The 15876-nt window shown below is 35.5% G+C and overlaps 2 protein-coding genes and 2 pseudogenes across 6 annotated transcripts; 2 read left to right on the forward strand and 2 right to left on the reverse strand.

The window, feature by feature from the left end:
* The first annotated feature begins 628 nt into the window (after positions 1 to 628).
* Positions 629 to 2434, forward strand: LOC114187332 (putative F-box protein At4g22030 pseudogene; annotated as a pseudogene).
* Positions 2435 to 4285: 1851 nt separating this feature from the next.
* Positions 4286 to 5735, forward strand: LOC114187305 (putative F-box protein At4g22030 pseudogene; annotated as a pseudogene).
* Positions 5736 to 7957: 2222 nt separating this feature from the next.
* Positions 7958 to 10936, reverse strand: LOC114187378 (aminomethyltransferase, mitochondrial-like). Of its 5 annotated transcripts, none has more exons than XM_028075621.2 (5): positions 10817 to 10936; positions 10557 to 10699; positions 9227 to 9799; positions 8935 to 9053; positions 7958 to 8716 (listed from the first exon to the last, which is right to left on the reverse strand). In XM_028075621.2, exons 3-5 carry the CDS (start codon positions 9782 to 9784, stop codon positions 8170 to 8172), a joined length of 1224 nt encoding a protein of 407 aa, XP_027931422.2. In that variant the 5' UTR covers positions 9785 to 9799; positions 10557 to 10699; positions 10817 to 10936; the 3' UTR covers positions 7958 to 8169. The 5 variants fall into 5 exon arrangements, with proteins under 5 accessions (XP_027931422.2, XP_027931424.2, XP_027931421.2 ...); XM_028075623.2 differs by having other exon boundaries at positions 9227 to 9794; positions 10557 to 10702; positions 10817 to 10926; XM_028075620.2 differs by having other exon boundaries at positions 10557 to 10702; positions 10817 to 10924.
* A 2248-nt stretch (positions 10937 to 13184) lies between these two features.
* Positions 13185 to 14932, reverse strand: LOC114188596 (uncharacterized). The gene is made up of 2 exons (XM_085674663.1): positions 13882 to 14932; positions 13185 to 13848 (listed from the first exon to the last, which is right to left on the reverse strand). The coding sequence occupies exons 1-2, from the start codon at positions 14864 to 14866 to the stop codon at positions 13400 to 13402; spliced, it is 1434 nt and encodes a 477-aa protein (XP_085530789.1). The 5' UTR covers positions 14867 to 14932; the 3' UTR covers positions 13185 to 13399.
* Positions 14933 to 15876: the final 944 nt, after the last annotated feature.

A 15876-nucleotide genomic window follows, 5' to 3' on the forward strand; every position in this document is an offset into this window, starting at 1 on the left:
TAGGGTAGATAGTGATATTTATTAAAACTGTCTGAATTAAAGTTAAATGAGTTAAGAGTATTTCAAGTGTTCTATATTACATATAAATACTGTCTGGTTAATAAAAAAAAAATCAAATAGTACCATTGAATAAATATTAAAAAATTAAGGAAAAAATATATATTTATTTAATATTTCATTATTAATCTTAGACAGTAAATATATTTTATATTTCCAAATTAAAATATATATGTTAATCTAGTTATTTGTATTTTCTTTTCTCCTTTGTAAAAGCTATAATCCTCTATTTATATAATAAAAAAATTTATATTTTAACACTCACGTGAGTTATTTAACTACATATTTTTAGGGATAAAATATTCATTTAAAAAATAAATTTTTGTATTTAAAAAAATAAAAAAAAAGTGTCAAACACATATAAAAAAATTGGATATTGAAATCTACACGATACAAAATCAGTATAAAGGGTATAAAGGGAACTTTCCTGCAGTTTTTATTTATTAATTTCAATGTAATTGTTATTAAGGAAAGGAAAATATAGCGAACAACGTTAGCATGATGTTAAGACCTGGCTATTGGGTACAATATTTTGAACACGAAGGGGTCAACCTGACATAAGCAAATATGTTTTAATGGACCCAACCACCACCTTCATTTTTTTTCTCCCTATCTAGCACCTTCTCTCCTCTTCCACGCTATTATATATACGTATGCCACCTACCTAACCTTCACAATTTCTTCATCCAACACCTTTCACAAACCATACACAAAAATCTTGCAACATGTCTTCCTTACGCGTTTCCATACTAAATAATAACCCTTTACATTCTTCTCCATCTTCTTCCTCTTTCCAGAGAATCAATTGTTCTATCAATGTCCCTAAACTACCTAAACTCCCCTCTTCAGTTCCCAAAGTGCTAGCATCATCTACCAGAAGCATGGTTGAGGAAATGGGAAAATTCAGAGTCAGAGACAATTATAACTCTTCTTTTGCGGAAAAGAACCATACCAGCAAAATAATGCACGATGGTGATCTTTACAACACTACAAATTCCGAGGCCGTTATTCAACTCTATGCAATCTTGGAGGCTGTGGCTGACAGAATTGAAATGCATACCAACGTTGGAGAACAACGTAACAATTGGAACACCCTCTTGTTAAACTCCATCAACATGCTAACGCTCACGGCTTCAACCATGGCTGGTGTTGCAGGCACGGGTAGTTGTGAAGGGGCACCACTTTTGGCTCTTAAACTATCATCTGCTCTTTTGTTTTCTGCAGCCACTGGGATGCTACTTGCTACCAACAAAATCCAGCCCTCACAGCTTGCCGAGGAACAAAGAAATGCTGCAAGGCTTTTTAAGCAGCTTCAGGCACAGATCCAAACCACAATCGCTGTTGGAAATCCCAGTGAAAGTGATGTGAGGGGTGCTATGGAGAGGGTTTTGGCGTTGGACAAAGCATATCCGATGCCTTTGTTGGGAGGAGCAATGCTTGAAAAGTTTCCTGAAAAGTTTGAAGGTGCTAGATGGTGGCCACAAAGAAGATTGAACAATGAGAAAGCACAGATGAAGGGTAAGAGCAATAATGGATGGAGTGTGGAGCTGGAAGAGGAAATGAGGGAGGTTGTTGAAGTGGTGAAGAGAAAAGACATGGAAGACTATGAGAGGTTGGGGAACATTGCTCTGAAGATAAACAAGGGTTTAGCTATTTCAGCACCTTTGCTCACAGGAATTGCTGCATTAGGGTGTTTGTTTTCAGGAGACTCATTAGTTCCTGTGGTAGCAGGGTCCTTGGCTTCGGTGGTGAATGCTCTTGAGCATGGAGGGCAAGTTGGAATGGTGTTTGAAATGTACAGAAACTGTGGTGGATTTTTCCAGCTTTTGGAAGAGACAATTGAAGCCACAATTGAAGAGAAAGACTTGGAGAAAAGAGAAAACGGAGAACTCTTTGAATTGAAAATGGCCTTGCAATTGGGAAGAAGTGTATCACAGCTGAGAGAACTTGCTTCAAAATCTGCTGCATATCGCATAGAAGGGAGGGAGATAGATGAATTCGCCAGCAAACTCTTCTGAGATGAAACATTTTTTAATTTTTTTTGTTTAATTATTTACATACCATTCTTTTCAGAAATGTATATATTGTGTATTTATCTGACATGCAAAAGTGAGAGAGAATATATTTAGATGAAAGTGTAATTTTTTTGGTAAAAGATTTAAGGTGTGGATACATGTACATGGAATGATGACTAGTTCACATTACTTTTAATAATGTTTTTTTTTTTTTTTCATTCTCTTTTAGCATCCTTGTAGGATATTAGATCACAAATTTAATATCAGTGTAAGATAATGAAGACTCATTTAATAGGCCAGGCGTGCCTATGACAGTCATGTATTATTTATTATATAGATGGTCCAACAATTTTTTATTTCAATATATAGTAAATCATTGACTATTCAAGTTTTGAATCAAATATAAACAGAAACCTAACGTTGCCAACAGAACCAACTTATTGAACTTGGAAAACGTCTTGTTGACAATTTCTTATTTCAATATATTATAAACGTTTTGTTGTCTCATTTTATTGTCTCATCCTTCGATAATATATATATATATATATATATATATATATATATATATATATATATATATATATTTGAGATATATGTATGTATATGAAATAAATAATAAGTGATTTAGTAATTGTATATCATATCAATACAATGATGTTTTTTTGGTTACACAAGTTTTTTTATTGATATCATAAATTGATATTGAGGTTAAAAAATATTAACTGAAATATAATTGATTTTAAATGTCCTATTGTGTTTTTTTTACTGAGCCCCAGACGCTAATCTTATATATTGTTAGTCTGGCAAACTTTTAAACACAACGAACTGTGTAATTTTCTTTCAAATAGACCTTCCCAATTCATGTATATATACATATATGTCGAAAACTAATTAATTTTGCAAACTATACTGTAAGATATATTTTCACTGGGTAAGAAAAATTAACAAAAGAAAGAAAATTTGGTTATAGTTTACCAGAGGAGATACTTGTGCACGTTGTCTCATTAGACATGTAACGTAACCCTTCCTCGCCCAAAAGAAAGCACAAAAAAGCATATTAGGGTTCACATCAGAAAATATGCTTGGGATGGTTATGAAAATTAAGCTATTTTAATAATTAATTATATTGTAATTGATTATTGCTAAAATAAATATTATAAAAAAGTGATTTGGTAGGGTCTACACTGAACCAGTTAATTTTGATGAGTTCCTACCTGTACGATAGTTTTTTAATCCCCACATCTTCCTTGAATATGATAATAAATATGAGTTAGCTGCATGTCTATTTTTCATCCCAAGAAAACAAGTAATTAGATACTTCAAAATATTTTGAAAATAAATTAATTAAAACCCTCTTTAAGAAATTCTGTACCAACGTTGGCATTGCTTCCGTCAGATACACTGGTAGTAGGTGAACTTGTGAGTCCTCTCTTTACACCTTTTATGTATATGCTGTTTATTTATTTGTGCAAATCCTTCGTATACATAGATTTTATTCCGATTTTTAATAAATATGAAGTTGACCATCAAGAGAATAAATACATAAAACATTTAAAATTAAAATAAGACGTCACTACATCGTCATCGATTTAATATGTGAAAGCATATACAGGATTATTGAAAAATAATAGTTTGACTCAAAAAAATACACACCTACTTTATAACTCACTTTATTAATATAATAATATAAATGAAAATAAATTTAATTAAAATATTATTATTTTAAATTATCAAATACATGTTTTCATTTGACAGGAGCCGTTTAAATTTTAAAATAATATTATTCGTGTGATATTTTTTTTCATGAAAATATAAAATAAAATTACACACTCGCTTTTTCATCCGCGTATCTCCATCACATGTTGTCTCAGTTTTTCACTTGTCTCGTGTTATAAACTTGTCAAACTTCGTTGTACATTCAGAGAGGCTACCAAACTCAAACTTACATGGAGCTGACACTTTTTAACCTTGGAGAACAAAAAAATTGTTTTATAATATAATGATCTTGAGAACCACGAAGTTCAACCCTCGATTTCATTGCAAAACAACTACTAACCGAGGCAATCCGAGTAGGAGACGTTGTAGTTTGAACAAACATGGATCCAAAATCTGAGCAAAAAGTCAAACCCCATATCATCCGGTCAACAGTTTCCATGTCTGACCCTTTCTTTTCATCCTTCTGTTCACACGTAAACTCCTATATATTGCAACCCTTCGCCACCTACAACATCAAATCAAATCGAATCAACAACATCAGACCTAAACCACTATGTCTTCCTTAAAAATTTCATCTTTGCTTTCTACTACCTTTTGCTCCACATCACCATCAACAATAAAATCCTCTATCCACCTCCCAAACAAACTTTCTATACCTCTTTCTGTCACACCAAACCTAAAACCAAGTAGAAAACTGTTCGAAGAGTTAAACGGTTTCTCCCACACAATCCCAATTCTCCAAGACAATCCAGGCAACAACTCCACCACCACCACCTCCACATCCTCAAAAGCCACCATTGTTCAACTATACGCACTTCTCGAAGCCGTGGCTGACAGAGTGGAGATGCATCGCAACATAGGCGACCAACGTGACAACTGGAACACGCTTCTGTTGAACTCCGTCAACATGCTCACACTCACCGCCTCCGCTATGGTCGGCCTTGCCGCCTCCATCGGCGGTGGCGGGGCGCCGCTGTTGGCTCTCAAACTATCCTCCACGCTCTTGTTCTCCGCCTCCACGGGGATGTTGGTGGTGATGAACAAAATACAGCCCTCACAGCTTGCCGAGGAGCAAAGAAATGCCACGAGGCTGTTCAAGCAGCTCCAGTCCCACATCGAAACAACGATAGCCATTGGAAACCCTACCGAGGAAGACGTGAAGGAGGCGATGGAGAGAGTTTTGGCCCTAGACAAAGCGTACCCACTTCCTTTGTTAGGAGCCATGGTTGAAAAATTCCCTAAGAAGTTTGAGCCAGCAGTGTGGTGGCCTTCAGCGCAAAAAAGAATGAACAGCTCAAAATACCAGGAAGGGAAGAATAATGGGTGGAATAAGGGGTTGGAAATGGAGCTTAGGAATGTTTTGGAAGTGGTGAAAGAAAAGGACATGAAGGACTACGAGAGGTTAGGAAACATGGTGTTGAAGATCAACAAGAGTTTGGCCATTGCAGGGCCTTTACTCACCGGCATTGCCGCTGTGGGATCAGCATGTGTGACGGAAGGTTCATCATGGGGAGCTATAGTGGCAGTTATTGGAGGGGCATTAGCAACAACTGTTAATGCTTTTGAGCATGGAGGTCAAGTGGGGATGGTGTCTGAAATGTATCGAAACTGTGGTGGATTCTTCAAACAGTTAGAGAACACGATCCAAGACACGATGGAGGAAGATGAGGATCAAAGAGAGAATGGGGAGTTGTTTGAAATGAAGCTGGCTTTGAAATTGGGAAGGAGTTTGTCACAACTCAGAGATCTTGCTAGAAAATCTGCTTATTCCCGGATAGAGGGAACAACAACCGATGAATTCGCTAGCAAACTCTTCTAATTGTTTTTCTTGTAATATAATTAGCTAACAATTAATCCATTTTTTTATTCAATTTTACTTAGTTTTTTCATGTAATTTAGTTTTCTTTTTAACAAATCTTGTAATATATTTCTTGCTGTTTTTGCGGACACGCATGCAAAGAAATTATTAATCTGCTCTGACTCATCAAAATAAAGAAAAAAAAATGTGTGGCAATTTTCTCGTCAAGTTATTACAACTCCCTTGTCATCTTTTACCTAATCGACAACAACCGTGTGTAGACTTTTCAGTTTACTAGCGGGAGACCATCATAAACTCAGAATCAACGTAAGAACATAGTATTTTAAGTCAAAGTTGTGTATGCAAAATGTGTAGTTTTAAGCATCTTTTATATTTGTGTCATAATCTAATATGTTCATCACTTTTTTTTTTTGTTAATCTAAATTTCTTAAACGGGAAAGCATTAGATCTTGTTTGGAAGAATTGGTTAAAAAATATAAATATGTTTTTCATAAATTAAGGTTGATTTATATTTTTTAAACAATAATGCTATTATGGATTTTTTTTTGTCGAATTTGGGTATATAAATTAATTTATGTAATTATACATTTTTTTGAGAAAAGGTGTTGTACTTTATCCAAACAAGGGTTAATCAAAGTTCTATAATGACTTAATAATTTTAAAATTTCATAATCATTTATCTCTAATAGAGTTGATATAAAAAAAAATCTTAAAATAATAATCTTAAAAAACTTCTATCAACCATTATCATAATCCGGGAATGAAATTCTACTTCAATCGCTTAAACAGTTTCGTTATCCAGTTTTCTAAATAGAAAACCACTTGGAAGAAAAAAAAGATGTATTAGAAGTGATCAGTAATTTTTTTCTATAAAATTTAATCATAAATAACATTAGTAAATAGTCAAAACTATGGGCATGTTGACCAAGAAAACAATCATGACAATAATTAATTATATATATTGTTAATAAATCCTACCTGATTAGATACAAAATTTTGTGGTATTAGCCAACCAATAATTTTAAATATGTGTTTAAAAGGAAAAGTTACAAATACTAACAAAATGGTATATGTTTTAGCGAAATATAAAAATATCCGTTATCATATATTTTAATTGAAATCATTTTAGAACTATTTGTTGTCCATATTTATTTGATTGCTTGAATTATTTTTGTTAAAAAATACAAATATTTTTTATGAGAAACGTTTTTGAAATAATAAATAAATAAAATCATCCTGGTTGGTGCTCATTCTTCATGGGTTGTTTGTATATTTTTCTATGCCTTAGAGGTCAGAAAATTGTAAATTCTTAAATTTAAATTGTATCAAATCCTACCAACCAAATTTTTTTTATATTAAAGAAGAGTGACATCTGATGCAGAAGCATTTCAAAATGTTGACTAGAGCGGAATTTCAAGCATTTTAATTTCAAAATATCAGTCAGCGAGGAATGAGTATGGATAATCTACCGAGGATAAATCATTGTAAATTTCGAAGTAGATATTAAATTGATAATTTTACGGATATTGAGTGATAAATAATAGATATTTTTACTATTTAACTATTAATGGATTAGATAAAAATATTATGATATTAACCTGTGAATACATATTCAAGTTTTATTTGAATATTTTTAAAATTTTATAAATTTCTGTTTTAGGATTTGAATTTATATTTAAAAAAATATTTGAAAAAACTATCAATGAGTACTTTATACCCGAGTTCCTCATGTCCTTATTACAAGACACGTTTTTAGGAGAAGTGATCTTATCCCTTTTATATTAATTAATGATGATAAAATAACTGTAAGTGTCATTAATAATGGAGGTTAATTTGATATATTAGTATTATTGTTTTCAAAAACTAAATTAAATAAATTATTTTCATTCATTTGTGTAATTATATTAAAAAAAACCCTGCTATTAAAAAAAATATAAAAGGGAATAATACATAGTTAAAACTGTCATATGACTTGTTCCTGTCTGACTATATTATAAACAAATGAATTTTTTCTGACACAGTCTTGAGCCAACTAATCATCAAATCATTTTAGATTGATTCAAAAAGTTAAACTAAATATATAAAAAACAAAAACATGTATTTTTGAAATTTAAAATATAACTAACAAAAATTTAGATCAGGTCGTATCCATCTGTGTATTTTTTTCTTTCTAAAGGGTAGTGCTAAATCGATTTTTTTTTAGGAATAAGAGATCGAACTTATCACATTAGATAGCAAGCATGTTCAGTTTTGCATTTAACTTATTTTACCTCTACATACAGAGAAACGGAGCAACTAGAGAAAATCTTTGAAAAGCAACATGATTATGCAGATAACAGCAATGAGGCTATTAAAAAAAAAGTAGTAAAAAACTTCATAGAGAAGAAAACTTGTGAAGCTCTGTGAATACATGTCCACTTCGAATTCCATAGATGTCACATTGAATTCAGTGTGGAAATTCGTGGAACAATGTCAGAAAATTTGAAGATAACACTCAACTATCGTAGGACAATGGCATAGAAGTTCATTACAAGTTCCAGATTATAAGATAACCAGTTGAAATCAGGAGGGCTTATAGTATTTTGTTGGTACAAATGGCATCTTTGTGACAACTCCTTCATTGGACTTTCCTCGAATAATGATCTGTACTTTGGTGCCTGCCTTGTGCAATCCTGATTTTACATATCCCATGGCAATGTTCTTCTTGAGGCAAGGGCTGAATCCGCCACTGGTGATTTCCCCAATGTTGTTTCCTCCTTCATCTTGAATCTCACTGTGGCTTCTAGGAGGAGGGCCAGAAGAAAAGAAACCAACACGCCTTATCTTAGGACCTTCTTCAAGCTGTTTTAGTATAACATCAGCTCCTAGAAAACCCCCTTCTGCTCTCCTTCTCTTCCCTATGGCCCATGTCAGTCCTGCTTCAATCGGTGTAATGTGTTGTTCTAAGTCGTTGCCATATAAACACAATCCAGCTTCAAGACGAAGACTATCTCTAGCACCTAATCCTGTCAGTCTTATCTTCCCTTCAGATTTTTCTAGAATTGCCTTCGCAAGATCCACTGCATTCTCCGAGGGAATTGATATTTCAAATCCATCTTCCCCAGTATACCTGAAATTCTCAATAAAGATTCACTTATTATGCACAGTACTGTCATTGGGTTTAAGCATTGTGCCATTAGATAACAACACAAAAGGACTAACTGAAATTATCAAATTGCACTCATTTACACTCATTACATCAGATACAAGACAAAATTTCAGGTAGCATTACTACATTTCAGGTAGCTTTACAAGGTCAATTGTTAATGTTACCGAAAGAAAACATACCCTGTCCTTGTGAGAAAGCATTGCACACCATTGATGTCCAACACACGGAATTCCCCAAAGTACATCTTGCTTAAGTCCTCTTTTGTCAGGTGTTGAAGAACTGGAGCAGCAAGGGGACCCTGCTACAAAAGAAATATTGGTTATTTGTTAATTTTAAAGTGAAGAATAGTTCATTAATTTCACATGGCCTTCTGATAGGAAAAATTTATGTACATGTACAAGATTTGCTAACTGAATAACAGCAAGGTGAAAGTGTGTGATGATGTAAATGTACAAGAGCGTGATAAGTGACCTGCAGAGCAAGAAGAGATCTTTCATCATGGATGTGCCATGACACATCACCACCTTTTGCCTTGAAGGCCTTCATATGGTCCTCAATATGAGCCAGATCTTTATCCCTACACCCAGCATTCACAACCAAGTATATGTGGTCATCTTTCACCTTGGTAATCACTGAATCATCAATTAACCCTCCTTTTTCATTTGTGAAGACAGTGAGTGAACCAGCTCCAGGGGCAAGCCCAGCAACATCAGCAATAACAAGCTTTTCAAGGAATTGGACAGAGTCCTTTCCTTTGAGGCTTAGCCCGCACATATGAGAAACATCAAAAAGGCTACCATTCTCCCTACAGTTCACGGTTGAGTCCATGATTGAGTCCTTGTATTGAATCGGCATGCTCCATCCAGCAAATGGCACCATCTTCCCTCCATTAGCCACATGGAAATCATAAAGTACTGTTCTTTTCAGCTCCGCTTCATTGGAAAAATACCGAAAAGCAACACTCTTCTTATCACCGTGGCCAAGACGGCGAGTCATCGATTGCCCAAGTCGCCACAAGCCCCCCCTCATTTTACGTTATCTGATCTGGAATAAAAAGAGTTCAATATCAAAATTGTCTATCTACACACACCATAACTTATAGTCATTGGGGGGTCAGAGAAATTCATGTCTTCTATAGTAATCAAAATGTTACTCTATAATCCCTCTTTCAAAAAGGGGCAAAATTTCCAGGTTAAAAATTGAAATAAAACAAGTTGTTTGATGCCATTTAATGGAGATGTGCGTCACAGTTCTACAAATTATCAAAACTTAGCAGAAACGAACAAAAGAGACTAATGGCCACTGGCCAGATTCATAGGTGGAACTTATTAGAACAATAATTCCATTTCTTCATTTACACCAGAAGTGGGCAAAGTTCATTTTCTCAGACAATGAAATCAATTTTGTTAGATAATCGTAAGTAAAATTCCAAACATGAAGCGTCGTAGAAAACCGCTAGCAAACGCATTGTAGAACTGAGAACCTGAATCAAGATATCAATGTGACGCCGCAAATAGACACAGAACATCTGATAATTACAAAATCAATGAATTAAAAGATGTTCTTATCACCAACAGTAATACATAGCATAATACCCCACGCGGCCAGAAACTCGATAAGATCAAATCAAATCTCTATTTAATGTCCAGATCCAAATTTCAATTCCAGATTCATCAGAATCATCACGAACTCAAGCAATCCAAAAAAACATACAGATCATGGTATCCTACGTGTTGCAAAGACAAGTACAGATGGAAAAATGCAAGGATAAAAGAGAAAAAAGAAGGGTAAAGGCACTTACATGGTTTTCTTTTTGGCGTGTGAATCTATTCAGAATGGTGGAAATCTGGGTGCACGAAAAGGCATCAGGAGTGCAAAACAGAAGGATCCGAAAGACAACCTTTTTCTATATATATGTGAATGGAATGTACAAGGCTCGCTTATCTGCTGCAATTGGACACAATCAAATAAAGAAAAAGAGAAAAGATTAAAATAAAATAAAAGAAATAGAATGGGGTTGGTGTGCTACAGTGTTAGTGAGTGTGAGTGAATATGTTGAACCTTAAGAATTGAGATACCCCATTGCTGCTAGTCAGTGTTAATTAGGTGCATAACCAGACACGAGTTTCCCTTGTCTTGTTCTTTTCTTTTTTTTTATGCAGCTGATGTTCAAGTGTTGCTCAGTCATAGTATGCTTTCTATGCACCTCAAGCATCGTATGGTTCTAGAATGCGAATCACCACATTGTACTGCTTCTGCCGAGGATCTTGTCCGAGGTTTACTGTACACTGGGACCTACTTAGCGAGGAAAATCTAAAAACCTTGTTTGCTTAGATTATAGATCAGGGGAGTTGATATACTCACCATTCTAAAATATAATTGCAATTTTAGTTTTTTTAAAAATTAATTGATTTGATGTTGTTAATTTTGATAAAAAAAATACAAAAAATTTATATTCTAAATGTGTCGTGACACGTCCCATTTTAATAAAATAAATCTAATAAATAAAACGTCATATAATTATAATATAAAATAAAATATTAACAGAAAATATACGAGGATCCACTATTACAATTATTTCAAGTATACCGGAAAAGAAAAACCATTGGCACATAATAATACCATAAAAACTTAACTAAAAAGGGTAACAAGTTAGTAAAAGATTGCTCACGGAGCAATGAATTTGAATCCTTATCTAATTACATGCACTATAACACCATCAGTCTCTCCAAGAAGATCATGGAATTACATCTAGCTCATACCAGAGACATGTTCTCACATCAAATCCACATATTATCTCAAAGCATTATAATCTCGTGCTAATGCACAACCAACCAATTTATGTTTCATCTTATATCAAGCACAACAAAATCTCAGCCTCATTATATCACATAAAACATACATGGCATCATACTTCATGCTTTAAGGTAAATCACCCAGACAAACAACCAAATCAGAGAAGAGAGTAGCACTAACGCACATCCTTGCACCAGTCTCGCTCAAGCTAGAAGCATTCGCTTAAGTGGTAGAAGCCTATCGCTTAAGCTAAGCGTTCTCGAGCGAGAGCTCAAACAGTGAGTACAAGGTTCTGTGAATTCTCACTTAAGTAGGACCTTCTCGCCTAAGTGAGATTACTCTTCGCTCAAAACAAAAGTTTGATGCCTGAGCAACAACTCGAACAGAACCTGGGTGAGTTTCTACTACTCTCGCTTAGATGAGGCTTGCTCGCTTGGGCGAGAATAGCAGGTTCCTCCCTTGCTCACACATGCAAACCAGAAAAACAGTTCCAAGCAACATCCAATTCATTTCCATACAAACACAAACCTCAAACATGCATCTCAATTATGAAACATAACCAAAACACACAATATACTTCAGAACGTAAACAAATCTAGCTTCCCTTATTACCTTGACAGAGAACAACACTTGAGAAGAGAAAACCCTTTGTGGAAGGAGCACAAAGGCCTGGAACAACTTAAAGAGCTGAAAGTGAGAACACAAGGACTAGAATGAGGTTCTAAAGAAGACCTTAAACAGAACCAACGAACCCAAACTGATAGGGAAAAAAAACACAAAGGTTGGGTGTTCAACTTACTTGGAAGGAGTATTCGATTAGCTCAAAGGAGGATCTTACTGTACCATAGCTCATCTTCTGATTCAAAAAGCAAGAATAAGAACACTCTTTTTAAGTGAGAGAGAAAGAGAGAATGGTTGAGCGAAAAAAAAAACTAAAAAGTTTTTTCTGAAATTGGAAAAAACCGATGTACTGATTTAGACTTTACCACCTAGCCTGATCCAACTCATAAAACAAGGTCTCACATATCCCATATTACATCAAGATTTGTATTAACAAAAATAAAAATAAAGTATCTATATATTTATTGTTAATCTTAATGTATGCGAAAAATATGTTAAATTGTAGTAATTTTTGTAGTTAAAGATAGTAATACTACACATTCTTCATAACTGAGGAGACATTATTGAAGAATTATGCCCCTTTCAAATATAGCCCTATTAAATTTACATTAATATTAAATAACTCCGTTATAATAAGTGTGATTAATCAATTTTAATATTTTAATTGCTCAGCGTCTGCACTAAGCTTACTGTAATATAGCATTGAAATTCTCTATTTTACTAGTTTTTCAAATGCACTTATTAAATTTTCACTCGTTTATATTATTATTTGGAAATTTGAATCCATTTTTCAACAATAATGTAATTATAGGAGCAAAAAAAAATTATCTGGCATTTTTTTGGGAGGAATACATTGCATTGAGAAAGAGAGATAAATAAATGTAAAATGAGGGAAAGACATGTACATGACATGTGATATAATTAAAAGAAAAAATTATTGAGAGTTATTGGGTATATAAATAAATGAAAAAGGAACAAAATATAACAATGTATCGAGGTTGAAAGAAAGAACTGGCAGGTAACATACCAAATTTATTTTAGATAAAGAAAAAACACAATTGGGATTTTTGAAATAATAAATAGTATTTTATTAGTTTGCAATACTAAATGTGATTCATGCATTTTATACGATAAGGAGTGATATTTGATGATACACTCATCAATAGTCTTTTGAATGACCCTGGTTAAGATACAATAACAAATAGTTTTGAATAAATTTTGGGGTTCCTAAGGATGGTTGGCATCAAGTTGATTGGTGGTGACCTTTGCTCCGCTTGTTCCCATACCGAAACCAAAACCCATGCCCATGCCGAATCCAATTCCAAACCCATTCTTAACACCATTTTTGTTATAATAATCTCCTTCTCTGCCTCCGCCTCCACCCATGCCCATGCCGCCTCCAAACCCACTACCATGACCATAACCTTCATTACCACCTCCACCACCGCTTCCACCTCCACCTCCACCTCCTCCTCCCATGCCACCATTGCCTGTACCTCCACCGTAACCACTACCATAGCCATGACCTTCTCCTTCACTGCCATCTCCACCCCCACTCCCACCGCCACCACCACCACCTCCTCCCATACCACTCACACCACTACCAACACCTGCGCCAAAGCCATTTCCATAGCCTTCACCTCCATTTCCACCACCACCACCACCTCCTCCTCCTCCTCCTCCTCCTCCTCCTCCACCCCCACCAACACCTTCTCCCATGCCAACTGCTGCTACACCTCCACCTGCACCTCCACCAAAACCACTACCATGACCTTCTCCTTCGTTACCAACACCACCACCTCCCCCACCTCCTCCTATGCCTCCCATTCCTTCACCTGCACCAAAACCACTACCATACCCTTGCCCTCCATTGCCAACCCCTCCACCTTCACCTCCACCTCCACCACCACCACTACCTCCTCCTGTGCCTCCCATTCCTCCACCTGCACCATAACCACTACCGTGACCATGTCCTTCATTGCCAGCTCCCCCACCTTCACCTTCACCTCCACCTCCACCTCCTCCTATGCCGCCCATTCCTCCCCCTTCACCAAAACCACTACCATGACCTTGCCCTTGGTTGCCAACTCCTTCACCTTCACCTTCACCTCCACCTCCACCACCTCCACCTCCTCCTATGCCTCCTACTCCTCCGCCTGAGCCAAAACCACTACCACGACCTTGTCCTTCATTGCCAACTCCTTCACCTTCACCGCCACCTCCTCCTCCCCCACCCCCTTGTCCTCCATTAACCCCACCTACACCAAACCCTCTACCTTGACCTGTTCCCCCATAACCTATACCATTACTTGAGCCACCGCCTCCGCCTCCACCACCGCCACCGCCGCCTCCACCTCCTCCTCCGTCATGCCCAACGCTTACCCCAGCACCAAATCCACTACCATGACCATACCCCACGCCATTTTCACCAACACCTCCACCCTCTCCTCCACCACCACCACCACCTCCACCTTGTACATTTTCTTCATCGTTCTTAGAATCACTACCGCCATTTCCAAAGAAACTGCCGCAACCCCTCCAACTTGCATACGAGCAATAATTATCATGACCAGCCTTCCATCGATTAGGATCAGCATAATTTCTACCATCAACATACATCCCATGACTAACACCACTCATCGAAGCACAAAAAGTGCCCCACACAAGTACAACCAAGTACAAAACACCACTCATTTCTTTTTACGTACGTACAAGCAGAGCTCACTGAACAACTTACTTGCTTGACGTTCTTGCTTCTGATGGTCCCTTTATATAGGAAAACAAATCTATTAAAATATCCATCATGTTCATACTAAGGGTCCAATCATTTTCTTGCTTGGTCAACCATGGCCGCCTGAAAATATGACACAAGTTTAGACCAATCATAATTAATGTCTATCTGATAACAATAATCCAAAGCCTTACATTCCCATGATTGTTGGTGATGCTGCGTTTTAATATAAACTATATTAAGCTCCAGTTAGACAGCATTGTACTACAACCAATAATTATATGTAGTGGAGTTGGTGACAGTATCATCTCCTAATATATCAAAAGGAAACAAAGATATTCAAGTTTGATTATATGTCATCCATGACTTATCATTTCGATTCAAGAACTGCTTCTGAATCTGATATTTAATCACTGCTAACTTCTCTTTAATTATTTGTAAAAATAATGGAGGCACATGAGAAAAATGAAGGAAAGAACTTCAAGGTGGATAGCATGTGACTAATTAAAAATATTGAGTTTTGGTTACTCACATTTGTTCCTTTCGATATAGAGAATTTTTGCTTTGGTAGTGCCTTACTAAACATTTGAAGCAAAATACAATCAAATTCCCACTTGCAGCAATCCTAAAATCTCATCATGGAACATAAAAGTTGGAAGACAGCTTGATGTTTTAGTGGATACGTGGACCAATGCAACTACTATCACTAATTCCTCACCATATTGTGATTTTTAATGTTAGTAGTGTAACTTTAATTAAACATTTTATGGTTTAAATAGTGTGAAGTTTTCAAATTTTTTTATTCAATTTTTTTTATGGATTTTACCATTACATTTTTTTTTTCAATTTTCCCATATTTTATCCTTATTTTTTTATAAAACAACGTGGTTGATCTGTTTCCTTAGAATAAAAAAAAACTAATGATACATTATCACCTCTTACGAATTTAACTGTGTGTGCAATGTGCGAAATT

Source organism: Vigna unguiculata, chromosome 6, assembly GCF_037176805.1.
Source record: "Vigna unguiculata cultivar grain cowpea cultivar isolate G323 ecotype 2 chromosome 6, ASM3717680v1, whole genome shotgun sequence".
Taxonomy (NCBI): Eukaryota; Viridiplantae; Streptophyta; class Magnoliopsida; order Fabales; family Fabaceae; genus Vigna; species Vigna unguiculata.

Excerpts from the sequence above, each read along its gene's own strand:
- LOC114187378 (XM_028075621.2), bottom strand. The coding sequence starts at position 9,784 with ATGAGGGGGGGCTTGTGGCGACTTGGGCAATCGATGACTCGCCGTCTT. Across the intron at positions 9,054-9,226 it reads GATCTCTTCTTGCTCTGCAG|GGTCCCCTTGCTGCTCCAGT; the intron begins GTCACTTATCAC and ends CTTTTGTAGCAG. Across the intron at positions 8,717-8,934 it reads TGCTTTCTCACAAGGACAGG|GTATACTGGGGAAGATGGAT; the intron begins GTATGTTTTCTT and ends TGAGAATTTCAG.
- LOC114188596 (XM_085674663.1), bottom strand. The coding sequence starts at position 14,866 with ATGAGTGGTGTTTTGTACTTGGTTGTACTTGTGTGGGGCACTTTTTGT. Across the intron at positions 13,849-13,881 it reads AGCAGTTGGCATGGGAGAAG|GAGGAGGAGGAGGTGGTGGT; the intron begins GTGTTGGTGGGG and ends GAGGAGGAGGAG.